The sequence below is a fragment of the Maylandia zebra genome, linkage group LG1 (genome assembly GCF_041146795.1).
Source record: "Maylandia zebra isolate NMK-2024a linkage group LG1, Mzebra_GT3a, whole genome shotgun sequence".
NCBI classification, from domain to species: domain Eukaryota; kingdom Metazoa; phylum Chordata; class Actinopteri; order Cichliformes; family Cichlidae; genus Maylandia; species Maylandia zebra.
Genome location: NC_135167.1, coordinates 28,482,273 through 28,500,098, shown reverse-complemented (window position 1 = coordinate 28,500,098; position 17,826 = coordinate 28,482,273). Strand labels below are relative to the sequence as shown.

At 40.5% G+C, this 17,826-nt stretch overlaps 2 protein-coding genes across 3 annotated transcripts in view; one reads left to right on the top strand and one right to left on the bottom strand.

Moving 5' to 3' along the window:
- fbn1 (fibrillin 1) overlaps positions 1-13,084 on the top strand; it is a 65,319-nt gene extending 52,235 nt beyond the window's left edge. The window contains exons 51-66 of the mRNA XM_004543495.6: positions 994-1,146; positions 1,269-1,331; positions 1,424-1,543; positions 1,634-1,753; positions 1,836-1,958; positions 2,483-2,614; positions 2,701-2,826; positions 3,441-3,647; positions 6,917-7,042; positions 7,260-7,382; positions 7,872-7,988; positions 9,781-9,909; positions 10,006-10,125; positions 10,584-10,815; positions 10,893-11,064; positions 11,478-13,084. Of these exons, the coding sequence (XP_004543552.2) occupies positions 994-1,146; positions 1,269-1,331; positions 1,424-1,543; positions 1,634-1,753; positions 1,836-1,958; positions 2,483-2,614; positions 2,701-2,826; positions 3,441-3,647; positions 6,917-7,042; positions 7,260-7,382; positions 7,872-7,988; positions 9,781-9,909; positions 10,006-10,125; positions 10,584-10,815; positions 10,893-11,064; positions 11,478-11,864 (2,450 nt within the window). The 3' untranslated portion in view covers positions 11,865-13,084. The remainder of the gene's footprint in view (positions 1-993; positions 1,147-1,268; positions 1,332-1,423; positions 1,544-1,633; positions 1,754-1,835; positions 1,959-2,482; positions 2,615-2,700; positions 2,827-3,440; positions 3,648-6,916; positions 7,043-7,259; positions 7,383-7,871; positions 7,989-9,780; positions 9,910-10,005; positions 10,126-10,583; positions 10,816-10,892; positions 11,065-11,477) is intronic.
- A 271-nt stretch (positions 13,085-13,355) lies between these two features.
- On the bottom strand, positions 13,356-16,113 carry dut (deoxyuridine triphosphatase). Of its 2 annotated transcripts, XM_004543494.5 has the most exons (7): positions 15,771-16,113; positions 15,120-15,276; positions 14,865-14,956; positions 14,653-14,697; positions 14,478-14,552; positions 13,923-13,993; positions 13,356-13,487 (listed from the first exon to the last, which is right to left on the bottom strand). In XM_004543494.5, the coding sequence occupies exons 1-7, from the start codon at positions 15,877-15,879 to the stop codon at positions 13,431-13,433; spliced, it is 606 nt and encodes a 201-aa protein (XP_004543551.1). In that variant the 5' UTR covers positions 15,880-16,113; the 3' UTR covers positions 13,356-13,430. The 2 variants fall into 2 exon arrangements, with proteins under 2 accessions (XP_004543551.1, XP_004543550.1); XM_004543493.5 differs by lacking the exon at positions 15,771-16,113 and having other exon boundaries at positions 15,120-15,749.
- Between the last annotated feature and the right edge of the window lie 1,713 nt (positions 16,114-17,826).

The window sequence follows — 17,826 nt, the reverse complement described above, 5'->3', positions numbered from 1 at the left end:
AATTAAAAAATGGTTGAAAACAAGAACACTTTTTCTCATATCGAGGTCCTGTTTTGTACACTGACGTAATAATCAAGTCGCAGGTACAAGCACTACGTAAGACTTTACAGCTTTTACATTGTGGCCGCAGAATACATAATACTACAGCTGTTTCTAATTCTGAACCTTTAACATGGTTGTTGTTTAGGGGCCCGAAATGAAGCTTCCTTCTTTTTCATTTTCTTCTTCGTATTTTTCATGTAAAAACGTAGGATTCTGCCACACTGATTAGGAATAGTTTCTTCATTCTTTTGTGTTAGTTTCATGTCTTGCCCTTGAGCACTCTGGCACCACCAATTGCTCAAGCTCAGACCATTTATGCGCGTAACTTTTGAACCTCATGACTGATTGTTTTCCAAACTTTTCCCGAAATGTCACGGATGATTTTCGGACTAAGCCTGCTCATTATTCATTCATGTGGATTTTTGATTCTCAAGCTCTTTTGTCTGTTACAGCCAATTGTTTGTGGCAAAGCTTCCAGAAAATGAAAGGAGACTGTTTGTTTCTGTTGTTGGTTTCAATCAGGAAGATGGTGATCACAGTGATTAACTTGCCATAACGACTCAAGACCCCAGTTTGAGAAAGCACGAAAAAATTTGAGTTGTTTGAAAAAACAGAGTTTTGTCATATTTGCCTTAATCAAATAATCTTTGTGCCTGGGAATCTTCTTCTTCAGGCTGAGGCTATAGTGAACCAACCAGCTATGGATTTACTGATTTATTGAATTATTCAGAGGCAACAAACTTTTCTTACAATCTTTACGGTTGTCAAATAGTTTCTCGAGTTATCTGAAAGGTTTTAGATTTTCAGAACCAGTTGTCCTCTGCCAAAACAAGCCAGACAGGATCCTGACTTGATATAGATTATCTTGACGACATTGCGCTTCTAGATATTTCATCCATCTGTTTATCACCATTCACTGTTCTTGCCTTCTCTATGTGTGTTATCCCATAGATGTCCGTGTGAACTACTGCTATACCAAGTTTGAAAATGGGCGCTGTCAGGCTCCAAAACCTCAAAACACTACCAAGGAAGTGTGCTGTTGCATCGGCATGCCAGGTCAAGGCTGGGGAGACCCCTGTGAAATCTGCCCCATCAAAGGACAGGGTGTGTATTCTACACATAAAACAGACACTGCTGCGCAAAACACATAGATGTGAGAAACCGCTCATATTCATGTAAGCTCATGATCAAAACGTTTGATGACTTTTGACATCTGACGGTTCCAGAGGGGTATCGCGATCTCTGCCCTAACGAGGGATATCAACGTGGGCCAGATGAACATCCAAAAGGTAAATAGGCTGATAATAAATCTGCATTTTTCAATATCTCTGTTATGGTTGTGGCATTTAATTTCAATCTGTGTTGACATTTCTGATTGTAGATATTGATGAATGCATCAATAATCCTTGTGTTAATGGCCAGTGCATTAACACGGACGGCTCTTTCCGCTGTGAATGTCCCATGGGATACCGCCTTGACATTAGTGGAGTCAGATGTGAAGGTCAGTCAGGTCATTTTCTTTTTTCTTATCCTCCTGATTGCTCTTTTAGTCATTCTGAGTCGCTTTTTTCGTTTTTTTTCTTCAACACAGACACTAATGAGTGCGACATTGGAAATCCCTGTGGAAACGGCACATGCACTAATGTTATTGGGGGATTTGAGTGTGCGTGCGATGACGGCTTTGAGCCTGGGCCAATGATGACCTGCGAAGGTATCCGAAGCTGTATCTGAGCCCCCGTTTAGGTCATGGGTGTCTTAATGTGTAACTTGTGGTTTTTCTGTTTCCGGTCCAGACATCAACGAGTGCGCCCAGAATCCTCTGCTGTGCGCCTTCCGCTGTGTTAATGTAGTGGGTTCGTACGAGTGTAAATGCCCAACAGGCTACGTGCTGCGGGAGGACAGGAGGATGTGTAAAGGTATAACAGTAAAATGACTCACCCGTGTAGTCAGAGTTCGCAGGTCCATTAACGGGAAAGCTCTGGTAGAAATTCTCACAAAAAGCCATGCCAGCACCTTCCATAAAGTTACATAACGCACTCTCGCACTGTTTCTGTGAGATCCTCAAGGGTTCTCTGTCTGGGATGAACTTAAATCACTCTGACAACTGTAACCCACCGAGTCTCTGTTTACACCTCTGATCTCTCATATACCTCGCACGCCATAGCAACAGTTGTATTTGGAGGGAAGTGGTGAGTCAGGAGGAACATGTCAGTGTCTATAACGTCACTGTTTACATTACAGCTCCAAACAGACCACCAACTACCCCACTACAACCCTGTTATCAATCCAGAGCTCAGTGTTGGATTTAGTGGTTAGATTAAACTCTGGCATACTTTGTCTGAGTGTCTGTGTTACGTTACCTGTTGCACAGGCATGAATGCACGTGGGCTTCTTGAGGCTTTTGCATCCACTTACTCTTACTATGGTGTTTGTCTTCCAGACCAAGATGAGTGTGCAGATGGTATAGATGACTGTGACAGCAGAGGCATGACCTGCAAGAACCTGATTGGTACATATATATGTATCTGTGCACCTGGATACACACGGCTGCCCAGTGGAGAGGGCTGCATGGGTAATTATCATGGTGTCGTAGGTGGTTTTACCTTGAGTACATTTAATATAGTATGCTTCTTTACACTGTGTGTCTGTCTGCTTTAGATCTGAATGAGTGCACGGCCAAACCGGGTATCTGTAAGAACGGCCGTTGTGAGAACACTGTCGGAAGTTACCGATGCAGATGTGACCAAGGATTCATTCCCAACCCCACTCAGACAGAATGTATTGGTATGTACACTGTCATCACTTTAAAAAGGCTGTAAGGTTATCATCAGAAGAGAACCCCTTTATCTTTAATTTGCTGCCAGATAGATGAGATTAGGAGTACATAATTAAAACAAGTGTTTGCAGTGTCTAGCCACAGAGACAGTAATTGATTAAAAATCATCCATGCTACTTAATAGTTTAACAATATAAATAATTTAGACATTAATGTGCTGTATGTGTTTTGGAAGAACAGATGCTGAAGCTGAATTTAATGCTTCCATGGGAATTGAACTTTACCATGATGGTATCCAAATCTTCCTAAAATAAACAAGGGTCTGTTACTATCAGCAGAGGAGGAAGCAAGGAAATACTGCTCAAAGCCTTTCCTCCTAGTCTAAATATATAGTATAGCTCTGGATAGCTGTTATGTGTTGAGCATGGTGAGAAAACCTCCAGTGGGACTTTGTAACTGTATGGCTATCTTCCTCCTTACAGACAGTAGTGATATAGCAGTGTGGCTTATCTATTTATGTCTGCTGTGTGAGGCCAGGCCCTGTCTGGGTGGTTTGGTCTGCTTGCTGTTATTGTCTCGCTCTCACGATCCTTTCTGTGTGTGTGTCTCTCTCACCCTGCAGATAACCGTGAAGGCGTCTGCTTCACCGAGGTTCTGACCACTCTGTGTCAGATGACTTCTACTAACAGGGTCCCAGTGACCAAGTCGGAGTGTTGCTGTGATGGGGGCAGAGGATGGGGTAACAACTGTGAGCTCTGTCCCCTGCCAGGGACGACCCAGTACAAGAAGATGTGTCCTCTGGGACCTGGGTACACCACTGATGGAAGAGGTAGCTTAATGAGTATTTAGTAATCCACATTTACCTTCTACAATTCAGAAGCGTTGAGCTGGAAGTCACCGGATTTGGATGACACTGTGAAGTTATTAGCTAGTTCTAACTAGCTTTTCTAGCAAGGTTCATCAACTGTAAACAGACACAGACACCTTCTAATTAGCGCTTAAAATGCTCAATTTTCACTCACCAAAGCTGAAGCACTAACTTCTAGGACACTTTGTGCAGTTAGCCAAACAATAAACAATCATCATTTGAAAGATAGTTGAATTAAAAAAAAAAACATCCAAAAGGTAAAACATCAACACAGCTGTATAGCCCATCTGTTCCTCGTGCTATATAGTTATCACTTTACTGGCACCAAATATCTGTATTTTTATTAAAATATGAAGACACTGATTTGATGTCCTTCTGAAAATGAACCAATTTTTGTGGTGAAGAAGATCAGGGTAATGTAATCAGAGATATTTAACTACACAACACACACTGCGGTGAATAAACACACTATTGTGCCATTTTTTCCTTCAGTTACCAAGGTGATTTTTTTTTTTGAAATATTACTCTGTGGTTTATAGTTACTCTGTGATTTCCACATTGAAAACCACAAACATGGTTCGGCATTTAAGTGACTATAATTAGCTGAGGTGAAGCCTAGCAGAAAGCTTCCGCTTACAGCAGTTTATGTTGGCAACCACCTATCAGTCACAATGGACATGGGCTTAATAAAGCTTAACTTTGAGTCTTAATACAATCTAAAAAAGTAGATTATCACTAAATTCACACCCCATTCAGTGAGCACAGAGTAGAAAATTATCTATGACAGATTCTTTTTTTGTACCAGGTGCTAAGTGTGTGTGTGTGTGTGTGTGTGTGTGTGTGTGTGTGTGTGTGTGTGTGTGTGTGTGTGTGTGTGTGTGTGTGTGTTTTCCCCCAATTCTAATTTTAGGCATTTTAACACAAGACAAAGGGGACTGACTCCATTTTGCAGCCTCAAATGGTCTAAAAGAGGAACTTTTTGACACTTTGACTCAGTTTTTCAGTCCAGAGAAAATAGTGATCAAACATCAATCGATGAAAATAAATACTATGTATCTTTTTATCTGCTTTTGCATTAAGTATCCCTGTTGGTGTGAGTATATGCCAGCAGGCAGTTCCTCCCTCGCTGAACTCCCTTGACATTACAAGGCACAAAAGCAGCATTATTTTAATCATTCCCTATATGTCTGTATTTGGTCAATACAGATAACAATGACAAGGTCAGTGATCATTGTTTCTAAGTTATAAGGCTTTCTGTCAATTTTCAACCAGTAAATTGTGAACTTGGCCTTGACGACCTTGGTGGTTGTAAGCCAAATTTTAATAGACTGTTAACATGATCCCATTCTACACTCCTACAAGTTTTATCAGAAGTCATTCAAAACTTTTCAAGCTATCGTGTTTACAGACATAAAAAATTACACACACGCACTCAAACTAGAGATGGCACGATACCACTTTTTTATGTCCGATACCGATATCATAAATTTGGATATCTGCCGGTATCGATATGAATAGTGTGTTTTTTAATCAATAAAACTGTTTTTTTTTTAATATATTGCTGCATTTTGTGTAAGTTCATACTCAAGTTTAAATAAACAACAACACTAAAGCTATTCTGTTATACCTGTATGTAAAAATACACTGCACCCAAAATATTTCATAGTTCAGCAATACTGAACAATCTAATAAACTTAAACCTACTTTATCCTCCCTATTCTGGTGTTTTAAATAGTACTTAGCAGAAATATTAAGCAACCTAACTAATAGGGTTGTAAACTCCCAACAAAAAAAAAATAGGGAACCACCCCCCACCCCCCCACGTCATGATGCTTAATCGGCGTAATCAGCTTTAATTTGATGCAGTGTGGTAAAAAAATGCACAGAAATAAATTTATTTTCAAGAATAATTAAATAGATTCAACATCTTTCTTCAACAGAACTGCAGACTGCACAGATGGTACCTTCCCAAAGGAAAAAGTAGTATAGCTTACTAGGGTATATATATTAGACTTAATAGTTACTATATACAGTAATGGACTTCTATATATTTTACATAAGATTAAAACTTTGGGTGTAAGATTCAGATAATTATTTATTAAAAGCTAGACATTTAAAATGAGAATAAGAAAAAAAAGTATGTCTTTGTGCCCCCTTTTCCCTGTTAATGCCCTATCGGCCCCCCTGGTTAAACTTTGCTAGATCCGCCCCTGCACAGTTACCAGCGTCAGCTACGTAGAAAAAGATCCTGGTGTAGAAAGTAATATTAAATAAATTCTAACAACAGCTTATCAAGGTTAAACGTGCTGCTGTTGCTCAGCCGCTGGTTTCCTCTTTCTGGCACGAAGTGGGCGATGAACGAACAAGAGAGACGGACTCGCGACAGAAAAGCCGATCAGCTGATCATTGATCAGTTTCAAGATTGAAGTAGCAACAGGAGAGGGAGGGAGAGAGAAGAGGCAGTCGCTCCATATATCGGTTGTTAAGCTTAACGCTGGAATGCTTTACAAACATTCAGAGATGAACTTACACACTTGCTTTACTTCTCTCTGGGATCACTTCCTTGGAGATGAAATGCTAGTTTGGTAGCGAGGCTACAAATACACACAGCCACTCTATCACGTGAGCACACTGCTCCGACGTGCTACGGTTATGAGCCGAGTTACGCCATGTCGCAAGTTTTGTGAGGTGCTTTTTTTTTATATTTAATGGATCAGATTACAATTTTTATTTCTTGCCAATATCCGATCCAGTAATTTACGTCAGTATCGGACCGATACCGATATGTAATATCGGATTGGTCCATCTCTAACTCAAACGCTGCAAAATAGTGCAAAAAACACAATACGGGACACAATACGATGAGTTGAGGCCCTAAAAATGGGGCCAGTGATTAATTTTTCTAAAACTGCCATTGCGTGTATGTAAACCAGAAACCAGACAATTATGAGTAGTGAAGGTTAAATAATATAAGATGGTTGTTGTTATCTGTGTTGACATCACTTGCAAAGCATTAACTTTTTTTCTGGTTAACAAAATTTGTAAGATCAGTGATTTTATACCCGAAATACATTTTTTAATTGATGGTGCATAAAAGAACGCATAACAGATATTTCCTCCAACTTTTGTGGAACTATTCGGTCTTTTGATATGTAATTATTGTCAAAATCTGAAAGAAACCAAATCTTGAACTAACTTGAAGTAAGCTGGCGTTTCTCATTTCTGTCCAGATATCGATGAGTGCCGTGTGATGGGGAACTTGTGCAGGAATGGTCAGTGTATCAACAGTCTGGGCTCCTACAGTTGCATCTGCAAACCTGGCTACACTGCTGACATCACTGGCACGCAGTGTGTGGGTAAGGCTTAAATTCACCTCCAGTGTTTACACAGAATTGAAACCTCTCGTTCTCATTCCTGCTGTCTAGTAAAGAACCCAAACTATGTGGGTGGACTTCCCACACCACTCCTATGAAAAATGCAGCTCGGGTCTGTCTTTCTCATGATCTCTGTTTATGGAATTTCTGGCTACAGGATCTGTTTCTTTATTTTGAATCATTCTGCCTCTCCCTCTAGATGTGGATGAGTGCATACAGGCACCAAAGCCTTGTAACTTTATCTGTAAGAACACGGAGGGAGGGTACCTCTGTTCCTGCCCCCGAGGATACATCCTTCAGGAGGATGGAAAGAGCTGCAGAGGTAACTTGCACAAGCACCAAAAGAAGCCCGCAATTAAGCCCAATGGTTGTCACATCACTTGAGTTCAGCGATTTTCATGCTTGATTTAGTTTCCAGGTTGGAGCTGCTACATTCTGCGTTCTGCTTGCTGTCCTAAGATGCTCAATTTTAAATGCTCACTGCAAGTGTGCCCTTTGCCTTTGACACAGTGCATCTCTCTGTATCTGTGTTTATCAGGCGTGTTTATACGCCTAAACAAATAGTGCTCATAGTGTTCTTTATTTACCATAGTTTTAGCTTCCCCCTCTACAGTACCCCTCTATGTTTCCGGTGTCTAGTTCATTTGTAGGTCAGTGACTGTAGAAGGACTGGAATTTGCTTGAAAAAGAGCAGTCCACATACAGTAGAGCAAGTAGTAGTCTTAGATGACTGCGACCCCTGTATCTTAACTATGAAGTATGAAATAGGTTCAGTTGGGAAATTCATTCTTTATGTTGTTCTTGTTTACAGATCTGGATGAGTGTTCGACCAAACAGCACAACTGTCAGTTCTTATGCGTCAACACCATCGGTGGCTTCACCTGCAAATGTCCTGCTGGCTTCACCCAGCATCACACTGCCTGCATTGGTAAAAACACATATACAGTCTACACAGTCGTATACAACATCCGGTGATTTTTTCCCTTTAAATTCTGAATTGTCTTTAATCAAACTGCCTGTGTAGTCTGAATAGGATTTCACACAGACTGTTGGTCTTTTCAAAGAAGAATTTTTTAAAGTGTCATCCTGCCCAGCTCATAATAGACACGGGAAGCACTGTTTTGTCTATTTCTTTATATACCCATTAAATGTTAATGGACTCTGGCGGATATCACACTGATCTTATTAGGCCGGTCTGGTTTGTAGTCATGGCAGCTTAACAATGCTTGTTATGGAACATTGCAGTAGATCGCCATGACAACTCCAAGCCTTTTTTCCAGACCATAAAACGGCACCCGAGACCTCACATCAAATCAGTGTCAGGGAATCCTCGGGTTTGGCTTTTTTTAGAGTGTAACCCAAATGGCACACAGCAGGTGTGGATGTGCTGTTAGTCTACGAGCAATGAGCTGGGAAAAACATGACTGTGACGTAAAGCTGTTGTTCCAGTCATACTATGATCGCTGTTTGCCAATATTTAAGAGAAAGTGGTACAAAATGAACCTCTGAGTCATAGGAGGATAGTGTCATTTGGCTGTAGATTCCAAATATGCTTCAAAGTTGACCTAAATTGTTTTTCCTTATTTCAGTCATATGTGTGATTCAATAAAGTGGATGCTCATCAAACAAGCTGTTCAGTGGGGAAAGTAGTGGCCGTTTCCAGACATATTATAGATGCTACTCTTTTTCTCTCCCCAGCACATCTATTTTGTGCATGTCCAGCACCATCATTTTTTTTGTTCTTCAACTCTGCTAGACTAGCTTGTGTCATTTCACGTGTCGACACAATCTTTGTTTTAAATGACCCCTCTTTCAATCAAGCCATTTTGATCCTTTCCCTTTAAGCCATCTTTCCTGTAATTGGCTGCCCCTCATAAACAGTGGGTGGGTGTGTCTGCTATAATCACCGACCAAATTAAGAATATCCAATGTCCTTGACATCTTACAGAAACAAGAGTAAATAAAACAGTTTGAGCATTTACTAACATGCGGTTTGCTTGTACATGCACAGATTTTATTATGTGAATCTCTACCCGTGTTTAGCATGAATCCACAACTGTAATACTTTACATCCACTGACACCAGTAAGGAAAATCATAACGTGTCCACTTTAAATCAGCTTTGAAACCCATAGTTGGGTTGCCTGGGGACAAAGTAGACTATCCTGCTATGCTTTAGCATTATGTCCCACGCACTGATTGTTTCTTCAAATGGAAAGCTAAACTGCAAACGTGTTAGCAGTCTTTCTAAATCTCAACCAACTGTGAAAAATAACAACACATTTAAAAGCTGAGATTTAGAGATTACTCTGTTTCCCAGCATGAACTTCAACGTTGTGTTCAGATTTACACAGATTCCAATCACAACAATCAAACCTGTTTCTCAAACACCCACTTCTACATTTTTTCCCCCGAAAACTCTTGTTAACGAGCGCTGGCTTTTCTTTTATTCCCAAGGTCAGGAATTCAAATTTAAATATTTGTTTTTGCCACTTCTGATCTGATCTTCGTTCAGCTGATTAGGGATTTTATTCTTGAACCCCTTTCAGACATCAAGACAGTTTGTACCAAGAGTTTACAGTAACCTGACCTATTTTTAGAGGCCGGTGCCAACTGTGAATGAATTTTTATTGACTCAGCAAGTCCAAATCAGGGTAATGAGCCTTTATGCCATGTTTCCAGTTTTACCCTTGTCTGAACCTTCCCTTTTTGTCCATGCAGACAACAATGAATGCGCAACAGACCCCAATCTGTGCGGCTCCAGTGGCGTCTGCCAGAACACGCCAGGCAGCTTCAATTGCGATTGCCAGCGGGGATTCTCATTAGATCCTAGCGGACAAACCTGCGAAGGTCTAAAAACAATTTGTTCCAACCCAGCATCAGCTGATTAATCACAGGAAAAGACTCTGAGTAATTTTGTGTTGTGTGTGTGTGTGCGTTTGACAGATATGGATGAGTGTGACGGCAATCACAGATGCCAGCATGGCTGTCAGAACTTAGTAGGTGGATACAGGTGCAGCTGTCCCCAAGGCTACCTGCAGCACTATCAGTGGAATCAGTGTGTTGGTAAGTTATACCGCTGTCCTCTTTGACAGCAAATATAACAATTCTTTCATTTTGGAACATCCTCATGAATTGGTTGCTAAAATATCAACCATATAGCCTTGAAGTTCTCCAATAGAGTCTATTTTATTAGAAAATCTTCTCAATTTATTGTGTTAGTGCTAATGAACGATTGAAGTAGGTAAAAAATCAAATAAAAGGTAGGGTAACATCAAAAATGCATTTGGTATGTAAAATAAGTAGGAATAGCTAAGTTATCGAGAAAGCAATTATATGTACTGTGTGTGTCCTGATGTGTGCACCGCCGAATAAACAAGTGGTGGTTAGTTAAATCTCTAATTTTAGTTTGAATGTCTGCACATATTTACGACATTCATTGCAGGCTTTCCCAGTATTGTTTGTCTCTTTTAACTGGAATGACCCCATGTTTGTTTACTTCCCGTCAACTTCCTGTGACCCAGATGAGAACGAGTGCCTGAACAGCCAGATCTGCGGGGGAGCGTCGTGCCACAACACCCTGGGGAGTTTCCGTTGCCTTTGCCCCACCGGCTTTAACTACGAGCAGACCAGCGGAGGCTGCACGGACATCAACGAGTGCTCCACGAGCCAGAACCCATGCAAGTTTGGCTGTTCAAACACGGATGGAGGCTACTTATGTGGATGTCCACCTGGGTACTTCCGTGCAGGACAAGGGTAAGTAAACGAGCGAATGCGGTGGTAACGTTTCCTCTGTGTTTATAGGTTACTGATGGCTTTACTTTTGCTTTCAGACACTGCGTCACAGGTTTGGGCTTCACAAGTCCTGGACAGGGAAGTGAAATGGAGGATAATTCCCTCTCACCCGAGGCCTGCTACGAATGTAAAATCAATGGCTATCCCAAGAAGGGACGCAAACGTCGCAGCATTAACTCAACACAGGAAAATCCTCTGGAAGACATGCAGGTATGTATGAAGCCCACTGTCCCCTGTATTTTTTTAAGAGAAATTGAAGGTTTTGAAAGTTGATGGATTCTATAAGAGACACTACGTTTATATTTCACTACTTTAAGTCTTAATAAAATAAATAAATGAAGGTCCCTGATTTCTTACAAAGAGTTTTCCCCTCTATAGCAGGGAAAGGCCTTGTAACAGAAATGGGACCAAAACCTTCATGTAAAAAAAGGAACAACTTTGTGAAAATCAGTATTAAATGACAGATCTACCAACTGATTACAAGTCTCTTTTTTTTTCATAATGTCTCCAGCGTCTAGTCAGACTTTAATTAACACTGATTCACTCTGCTGTGTTTGCACACAACTTTACTATTGGACATCTTTAGCCTCTAAACTCAGCCAGACCACATTTTCTCTTTGCAGCTAACTGAGACAGAGGCGGTCAGCCTGGCCAGTGTGGACATCGAAGACACTCTCCAGTTCCACCTGAACATCAGTGACCTGAGTAACCGCGACCACATCCTCGAGTTTACCCCGGCCTTAAGCACACTGAGCGACCATGTGCGTTACAGCATCGACTACGGGAATGAGGAAGGCTACTTCAAAATCAACCAGAGGGAGGGTGTCAGCTACCTGCACTTGAGCAAGAAGAAGGGCCTCGTGCCAGGCGCATACTACCTTCAGATCAGCAGTATGCCCCTCTACAGGAAGAAGGAGCTGGCTGAACTGGAGGACCAACATGATAAAGACTACCTCACAGGACAGCTGGGAGACATACTGAAGATGAGGGTGCAGATCATGCTCCATTAACCATCACAAGACTGAGGCGGATGTTGCCAGCAGCTGCTAATCCAGTGTCAAGCTCACAGTCCCTCCTGAAAAAGGCCAAACATTTCTGACTCTGGTTCAGCAGCTAAGGGTTAACGTCTACTCACTCTAAGGGCTCGCCACCAAAGAGACAAGACGGGGGTGGGGGGGATGGACTGTTCTGTGTCATTTGATCACCAAAGATGATTCTGCATATCATAGGTACAATTTCTGTGGAAAGTATCCACCGAAGGTGTGAAAGATTCCAGTCGAAATAAAAAGCATATCACCCCGACACACCACTCCAGCTGCGTTTAAAGCACTAGAGGGTGTGGATAGGGTTTGTAATTGTATGGTTTAATCTTGTATAATGATATGTGGAATCGGATGCCGCATTGAAGGGCTTGTGGACTGCAGAAAGCTCTAAGGGCCAAGTTTGTTTGTTTTCTTAGAACTCAGCTTAAGTGGCGGGGGGATAAAAAGAAAGAGGCGAGTCCCAATAGTCTGAAATAAATTCATTTCCTCCCCTCAGGTAAATGACTATCAAACCTGGATACACACATTTCTTTGTTTCCCCAAATAAGGCTTAGGAGAGGAGAGGAACCCATTGTGGACTATTGAGATGTAGCTATGTCGGAGGTTGAACAACTCCTACCGCGTATTTTTGAACTATGCTTTTCCATTTTCCTACTGACTAGAATAATTCATATTTACTGGTGCTAGCAACACATCCACATAGACTTTTGAATGCACTCAGTAGTGAACAAGGCACAATCCCATTGGCCTTTCTGAAGGTTTCGTGTCTTTGCAACAGTAACAGCTAGCTTCATAGCCTGCCTGCTCTCCTCTATACTACATGTAAATTGTGTTTATACTGTAATAATCAATGCCACTTTTAATCTATGAAGCTTTTGTAAACTAGAGGAAGCCCCTGGAATAGAGGGGAAGGGGTTGTAATGGTGCTTATAATGACCAACTACTTCCTTTGTAAACTGTGTATACATACAGACACACACACAAACGCACACACAAAACACATTGATGATGCCAAACCTGGGCCTTCATGATTATGCACTGAGGTCTTCATGGCCACATATTCTCTCACAAGTCAAAATCAGTGCTGCATTGCAATGGACCAGCCTGACACCAGTCTGTGTTCCATGTACACATCAGTGAGGGTTTAGATGTAAATTCACAATAAAAACATTTTTGGAGTACATGTACTCACTGCTGTGTTTCCCCCCCTTTATCTGAATTGTATTACCATTGTAACCAAGTTGAGCAGGCACCTATATGTCCTCTTTCTGCACACGTCTGTATTAAGTAAAGGGAAGTTACCAAGTCTCTGGCGGATGAAATAGTTAGAGCAGATTACATTCTTGTGTATGACTGCCCCCATGTGGCCATATGGAAGAATAGCTTTGTTGAGAATTTATAACTTTAGTGAACTTTTACTAGGAACGCATGGTTTTAAGTCCCAGCAAAACTCTAGACTCAAATATAAAACAAAACTTTATTTCTTATTTTATCAAAGTTAAGACTAACATATTTTAAAAACACATGAGGGTTTCAGTTGGTTCCAGTTGATCCAAAACCTCCAGCGCCACGGCCTGTTTCATCGAGTGTCTAAAACAGAAAAGATAAATAAATAAAGGCAAACACTTGGATTTAAAGACTAAAACTAATCTGAAGAAATACACAAGAAAACAAATGCATTATTAAACCTTTATTATTTCTACATAGTTTTCTTTTTCCTACTCTGAACACAAAGCGACTTCTTTAAGCAACCTTAAAGAAGACTAATTTTCGGGTTCTGAAACTCAGAGGATGAGATTCAGCTTCATGACAATTTCTGTGTCACTTGTAGTGCTGTTCACGTTCATTTTGTTTCACAGACATAAGCCTAGACATCTTTAAGTAGAATAGCCTATAATAATTCAAGAGCAACCAAAAATGGCAGCTTCTAATAGCCACACAGCTGAAGCTTCGCATCTTTTCATGACCATCTATGTTGCACCGGTTTTAATTAGATCTACCCAATAAACTCAACTTTGAATTTACCTCTTGCTCCACCAGATCTGGGTAGCAGATCTTCTCACACACCAGCTGAGCAACTCTGTCGCCCTTTTTCACTGTAAGGTTAAAAGGAAGCAGATGAGATAACCTTTAAATCTGACTGATTGATAAAAGTATTCATATCAAGCGTTTATGTGTATACTTTCATTATTAAGCTCCAATAGGCTGAAAAGTGTCAACAGTAAAAATATTATTTATTTTTTGTCTTAAATGAAATATAAGCAATATATGTGAAGCTCAATTTATCATTCTCAGATCACTTTTAGACCTTTTTTTGGTCTTCAAAGTGAAGCCAATAGCTTAAATAGTCTTTCACACAAATACCAATTCTTTTTTTTTTTTTTTTTTAAATCACAAATTTTACTGATAAATAATAGCTGATAATTGCATCATTCTTTTAAAGTATCCAAGTCTACTTTCGTACCATACTGCATCTATATTAAGCGGAGCGCATGGATATCATCCCCTAATCTGATTACTTTCATTGGTTACTGTGGTTATGAAAGACTGACAATATACATTATTGTCACCATAACTCACCTTCAAACGTCTCTTTGCCAAAGTTGAACAGCACAACACCAACATTTCCTCTGTAGTCCTCATCTACAACTCCAGCTGAGGAGAACATGCGACACATAACACAAATTAAAATGTCATGTCTGTACACTACTGGGGTTAACTTGCAATGATTAGGTCAGATAGCTAGCTAGCTCACCACCAACATCAATGAAGTGTTTTGCTGCCAGTCCAGATCTTGGTGCTGGGGAGGGAAAAACCACAAGAAGACAGTTACAGGCGACCTGGTGTTTTACAACTGGTGCACAAACAGGAAAGACTAACACGAGTTCACACAACAGATAACTCAAATAAAATAAAATTAAAAAACCCCAAAAACAAATAAAAATTGAATAGCAGAGAGACACTCACCAACTCTCCCATAGTAGCCATGTGGAACTGCTATCTGAATGTCTGTCTTTACAATGGCCTTATCCATAGGAGGAATGGAGTAATTATACGCACTGTTAAGTAAAGACAGTAAAGGTAAGCGTATCTGCATTTTTAAAATAATACTTTAAGTTAAAGGTACAATCAGACTTAAATATACATGCACACACATCAACAGTCACAAATTAGGCATCTAGTGAACCTAACCTAACAATTTCAGTTTAAAGAGTTACTAACCTGTAGAGGTCATAACCTGCTGCTTTAGCTGAGCCTCTGGTCGGGGTCGTAGCATGTTCAGAAAGTTTTGCAAATTTGAGGACAGGTCTTTCCTCTGCAGGGTTTGTTTCTGTCTTTGTTCTCTTTGATGGAGAAACTGCAGAAGCATCTGTGACTTCTAGGACGGGCATGTTGGCAAAGTATGCACAATTAAAAACCTACAGTACAATAAAAAATTAAAACCTACTAAAAACTAAGTAATTGATAATTAAAGGACGACACTACAAACTTCCACCAACAATCTGCTTCAGTGTGTTCCCGGGTCTGCGAGATTATTTGTATGAGATTCCCGCGTTCAGTCAAAGTAGTTAACGTGAGTTTTCTCGCGAGAGTTACTAATATAAATATTTCGAACTTCCGGTGGAAAAATATATCAGCCTACAAAAACAAAAAGGAAATCGTTGACATAAGCCTTATACATTATATATCCGAACAAAGCAGAATGACTGTTTCGCTTACGTGGTTCGAACACGACAAACAAGAAAGAAAAGAACATGACCAAACCAAAGCAGACAGTTACAAAACGCTAGGCAGGCTAGCAAAGCTAATGCCACTAAGCACTTCCTGGCGTGTCGGTCATGGTGGTGTTATCGCTCGTAATTTCTTGCTTGCCTTTATTTTTAGTTGTCATTTGAAAGTGCAGTTCTTTCCCCAAGAAACGCGGAGCAGCGTTAAAAACCCGCGAGCATAGTTGAAAGTCCTTCAGCAGTATTCGGGCCATACTGTTAATAATTTCGTTTTGCAGGTTTCTCAGGTTCACGAACGCCGCACTCCCCCCCCCGTGTCTCGGAGCAGCTCTAAGCTTCAGCAGCGTATAAAGTACGCAAACGATTTGATAGGCTAGAACCAAGAAACGAAACACGATTTATATACTCTTCGTCGTATCGACTCGCAACCCAGTTCTGGTTGATAGGGTATGTTTTTCAGCTTTTATGCTCCTTATATCTGGAACAAACTCCCAGAAAGCCTCAGATCAGCTGAAACACTCAGTTTATTTAAATCCAGGTTGAAGACTCACCTGTTCTCAGCTGCATTTGAATAAAGCACCAAATCCACACTTTAAGCTTAAATTTCAAAACTTACATTTAACTACTGATTTTATCTACTGTTCTGATTTTATCTGTTTTGATTTTATATACTGTTGTTTGTTTGTTTGTTTGTTTGTTAATTAGTTAGTTAGTTTATTTGCTTGTTTTAATCAATTTTAAATCATGCTTTTTATTTGTTCTTGTTTCTAATGTCTCTGTAAAGCACTTTGAATCACCTTGTTGTTGAATTGTGCTATACAAATAAACTTGCCTTGCCTTGCCTTGCCTATGTTTTTAAATATAAATTTAATTTGCTGTCACAGCAGCTGGGCTAGTTCAAATCGTGGCATCAGCACCGAGATTTGGCATTATCCCCAAACGCTGCTGCATCATACCCAAAATGCTGTGCAGTCATCTCCAAAGAGCAGGACATCTCCTACTCCATATGCCACAGCATGACCCCTACATGCCGTCATAGCATCTGAACGTGCTGGTATCACGATTTAAATCAGAATCAAAATATTTTATTAATCGCCAAGGAAATAATGTCGTTACATTTGCTGTAAGACAATAACAGTAACAAACTGAACTAAATTTAATAATGTAAAAAGAGCATGTGCAAAAGAGTCTAACTATTGCACTGTGTAGTGTGCATTAGATGGGCAGGATTACTGTGGCCCCTAGAGAGTTTGTACATGCTTTGTCTCTAGGGGCCACCGTACAGGATTGATTTCTTGCATCGTTCTTTGGTGCATTTGGGTAATTTCAGTCTTTCACTGAATATTCTCCTGTGACTGGCCAGCATGTCATGGCGAAGGTGGGAGGTATTATCCACCATTGTCCTTATCTTGGACAACACCCGCCTCTCTGACACCACCTTAAGGGAGTCCAGCTCCATCCTCACAACACTACTGGCGTTTCGGATCAGTTTTATTGAGTCGATTGGCATCTGCGACTGACCACAATAGCAGGGTGGTATTGACCACAATAGCATAGAGGATGGTACTGACCACAACAGACTCGTAAAAAATCCTGAGCATTGTCTGACAGATTTTAAATGATATGGTATGATCACCTTAATTCGTCAACACAGCCTGAATTCTTCAGGCATTTTGAAGCTGTTTTTTGGAAACAGCTTCGCTCTGTTCTCTGGCAAGATGATTCCGTGCTACTTAAGTAAAGTTAAGGTCCAGGATCTGGTGAGGCCAATCCATGACTAGTGGTGCTGTTTTTCTATCTAGGTATGCTTTTACTGGATTGGCCATGTGTTTGGGATCTATTTAAAAATTAAGCTATTGGCAATCAGATGCTTTCCAGATAGTAGCTCAAAATCTGATTTTTCTTGGTTCTTGAGTGTATTGATTTTGACAGGATCCCATATATCACAGGCTGAAATGCAGTCTTAAACCACAGCCTACGAATGGCTATAGACACTCATTGTTGGACTCCTTGCCTTCTCTGTATACAGTGATGATTTGAACCAAAAGTGTCAAATTTGTTTCCTCAGTCCATAAGACCTGGTACTACTGATTTGATCTTGTGTCATTTGGCATACCTCCATCTAGTCTCCCTGGTCACAACTGAAAGGCCAGATGCATCTCTCATATTCTGGATCAGCTTTTTAGGAATTAAGTTGTCTG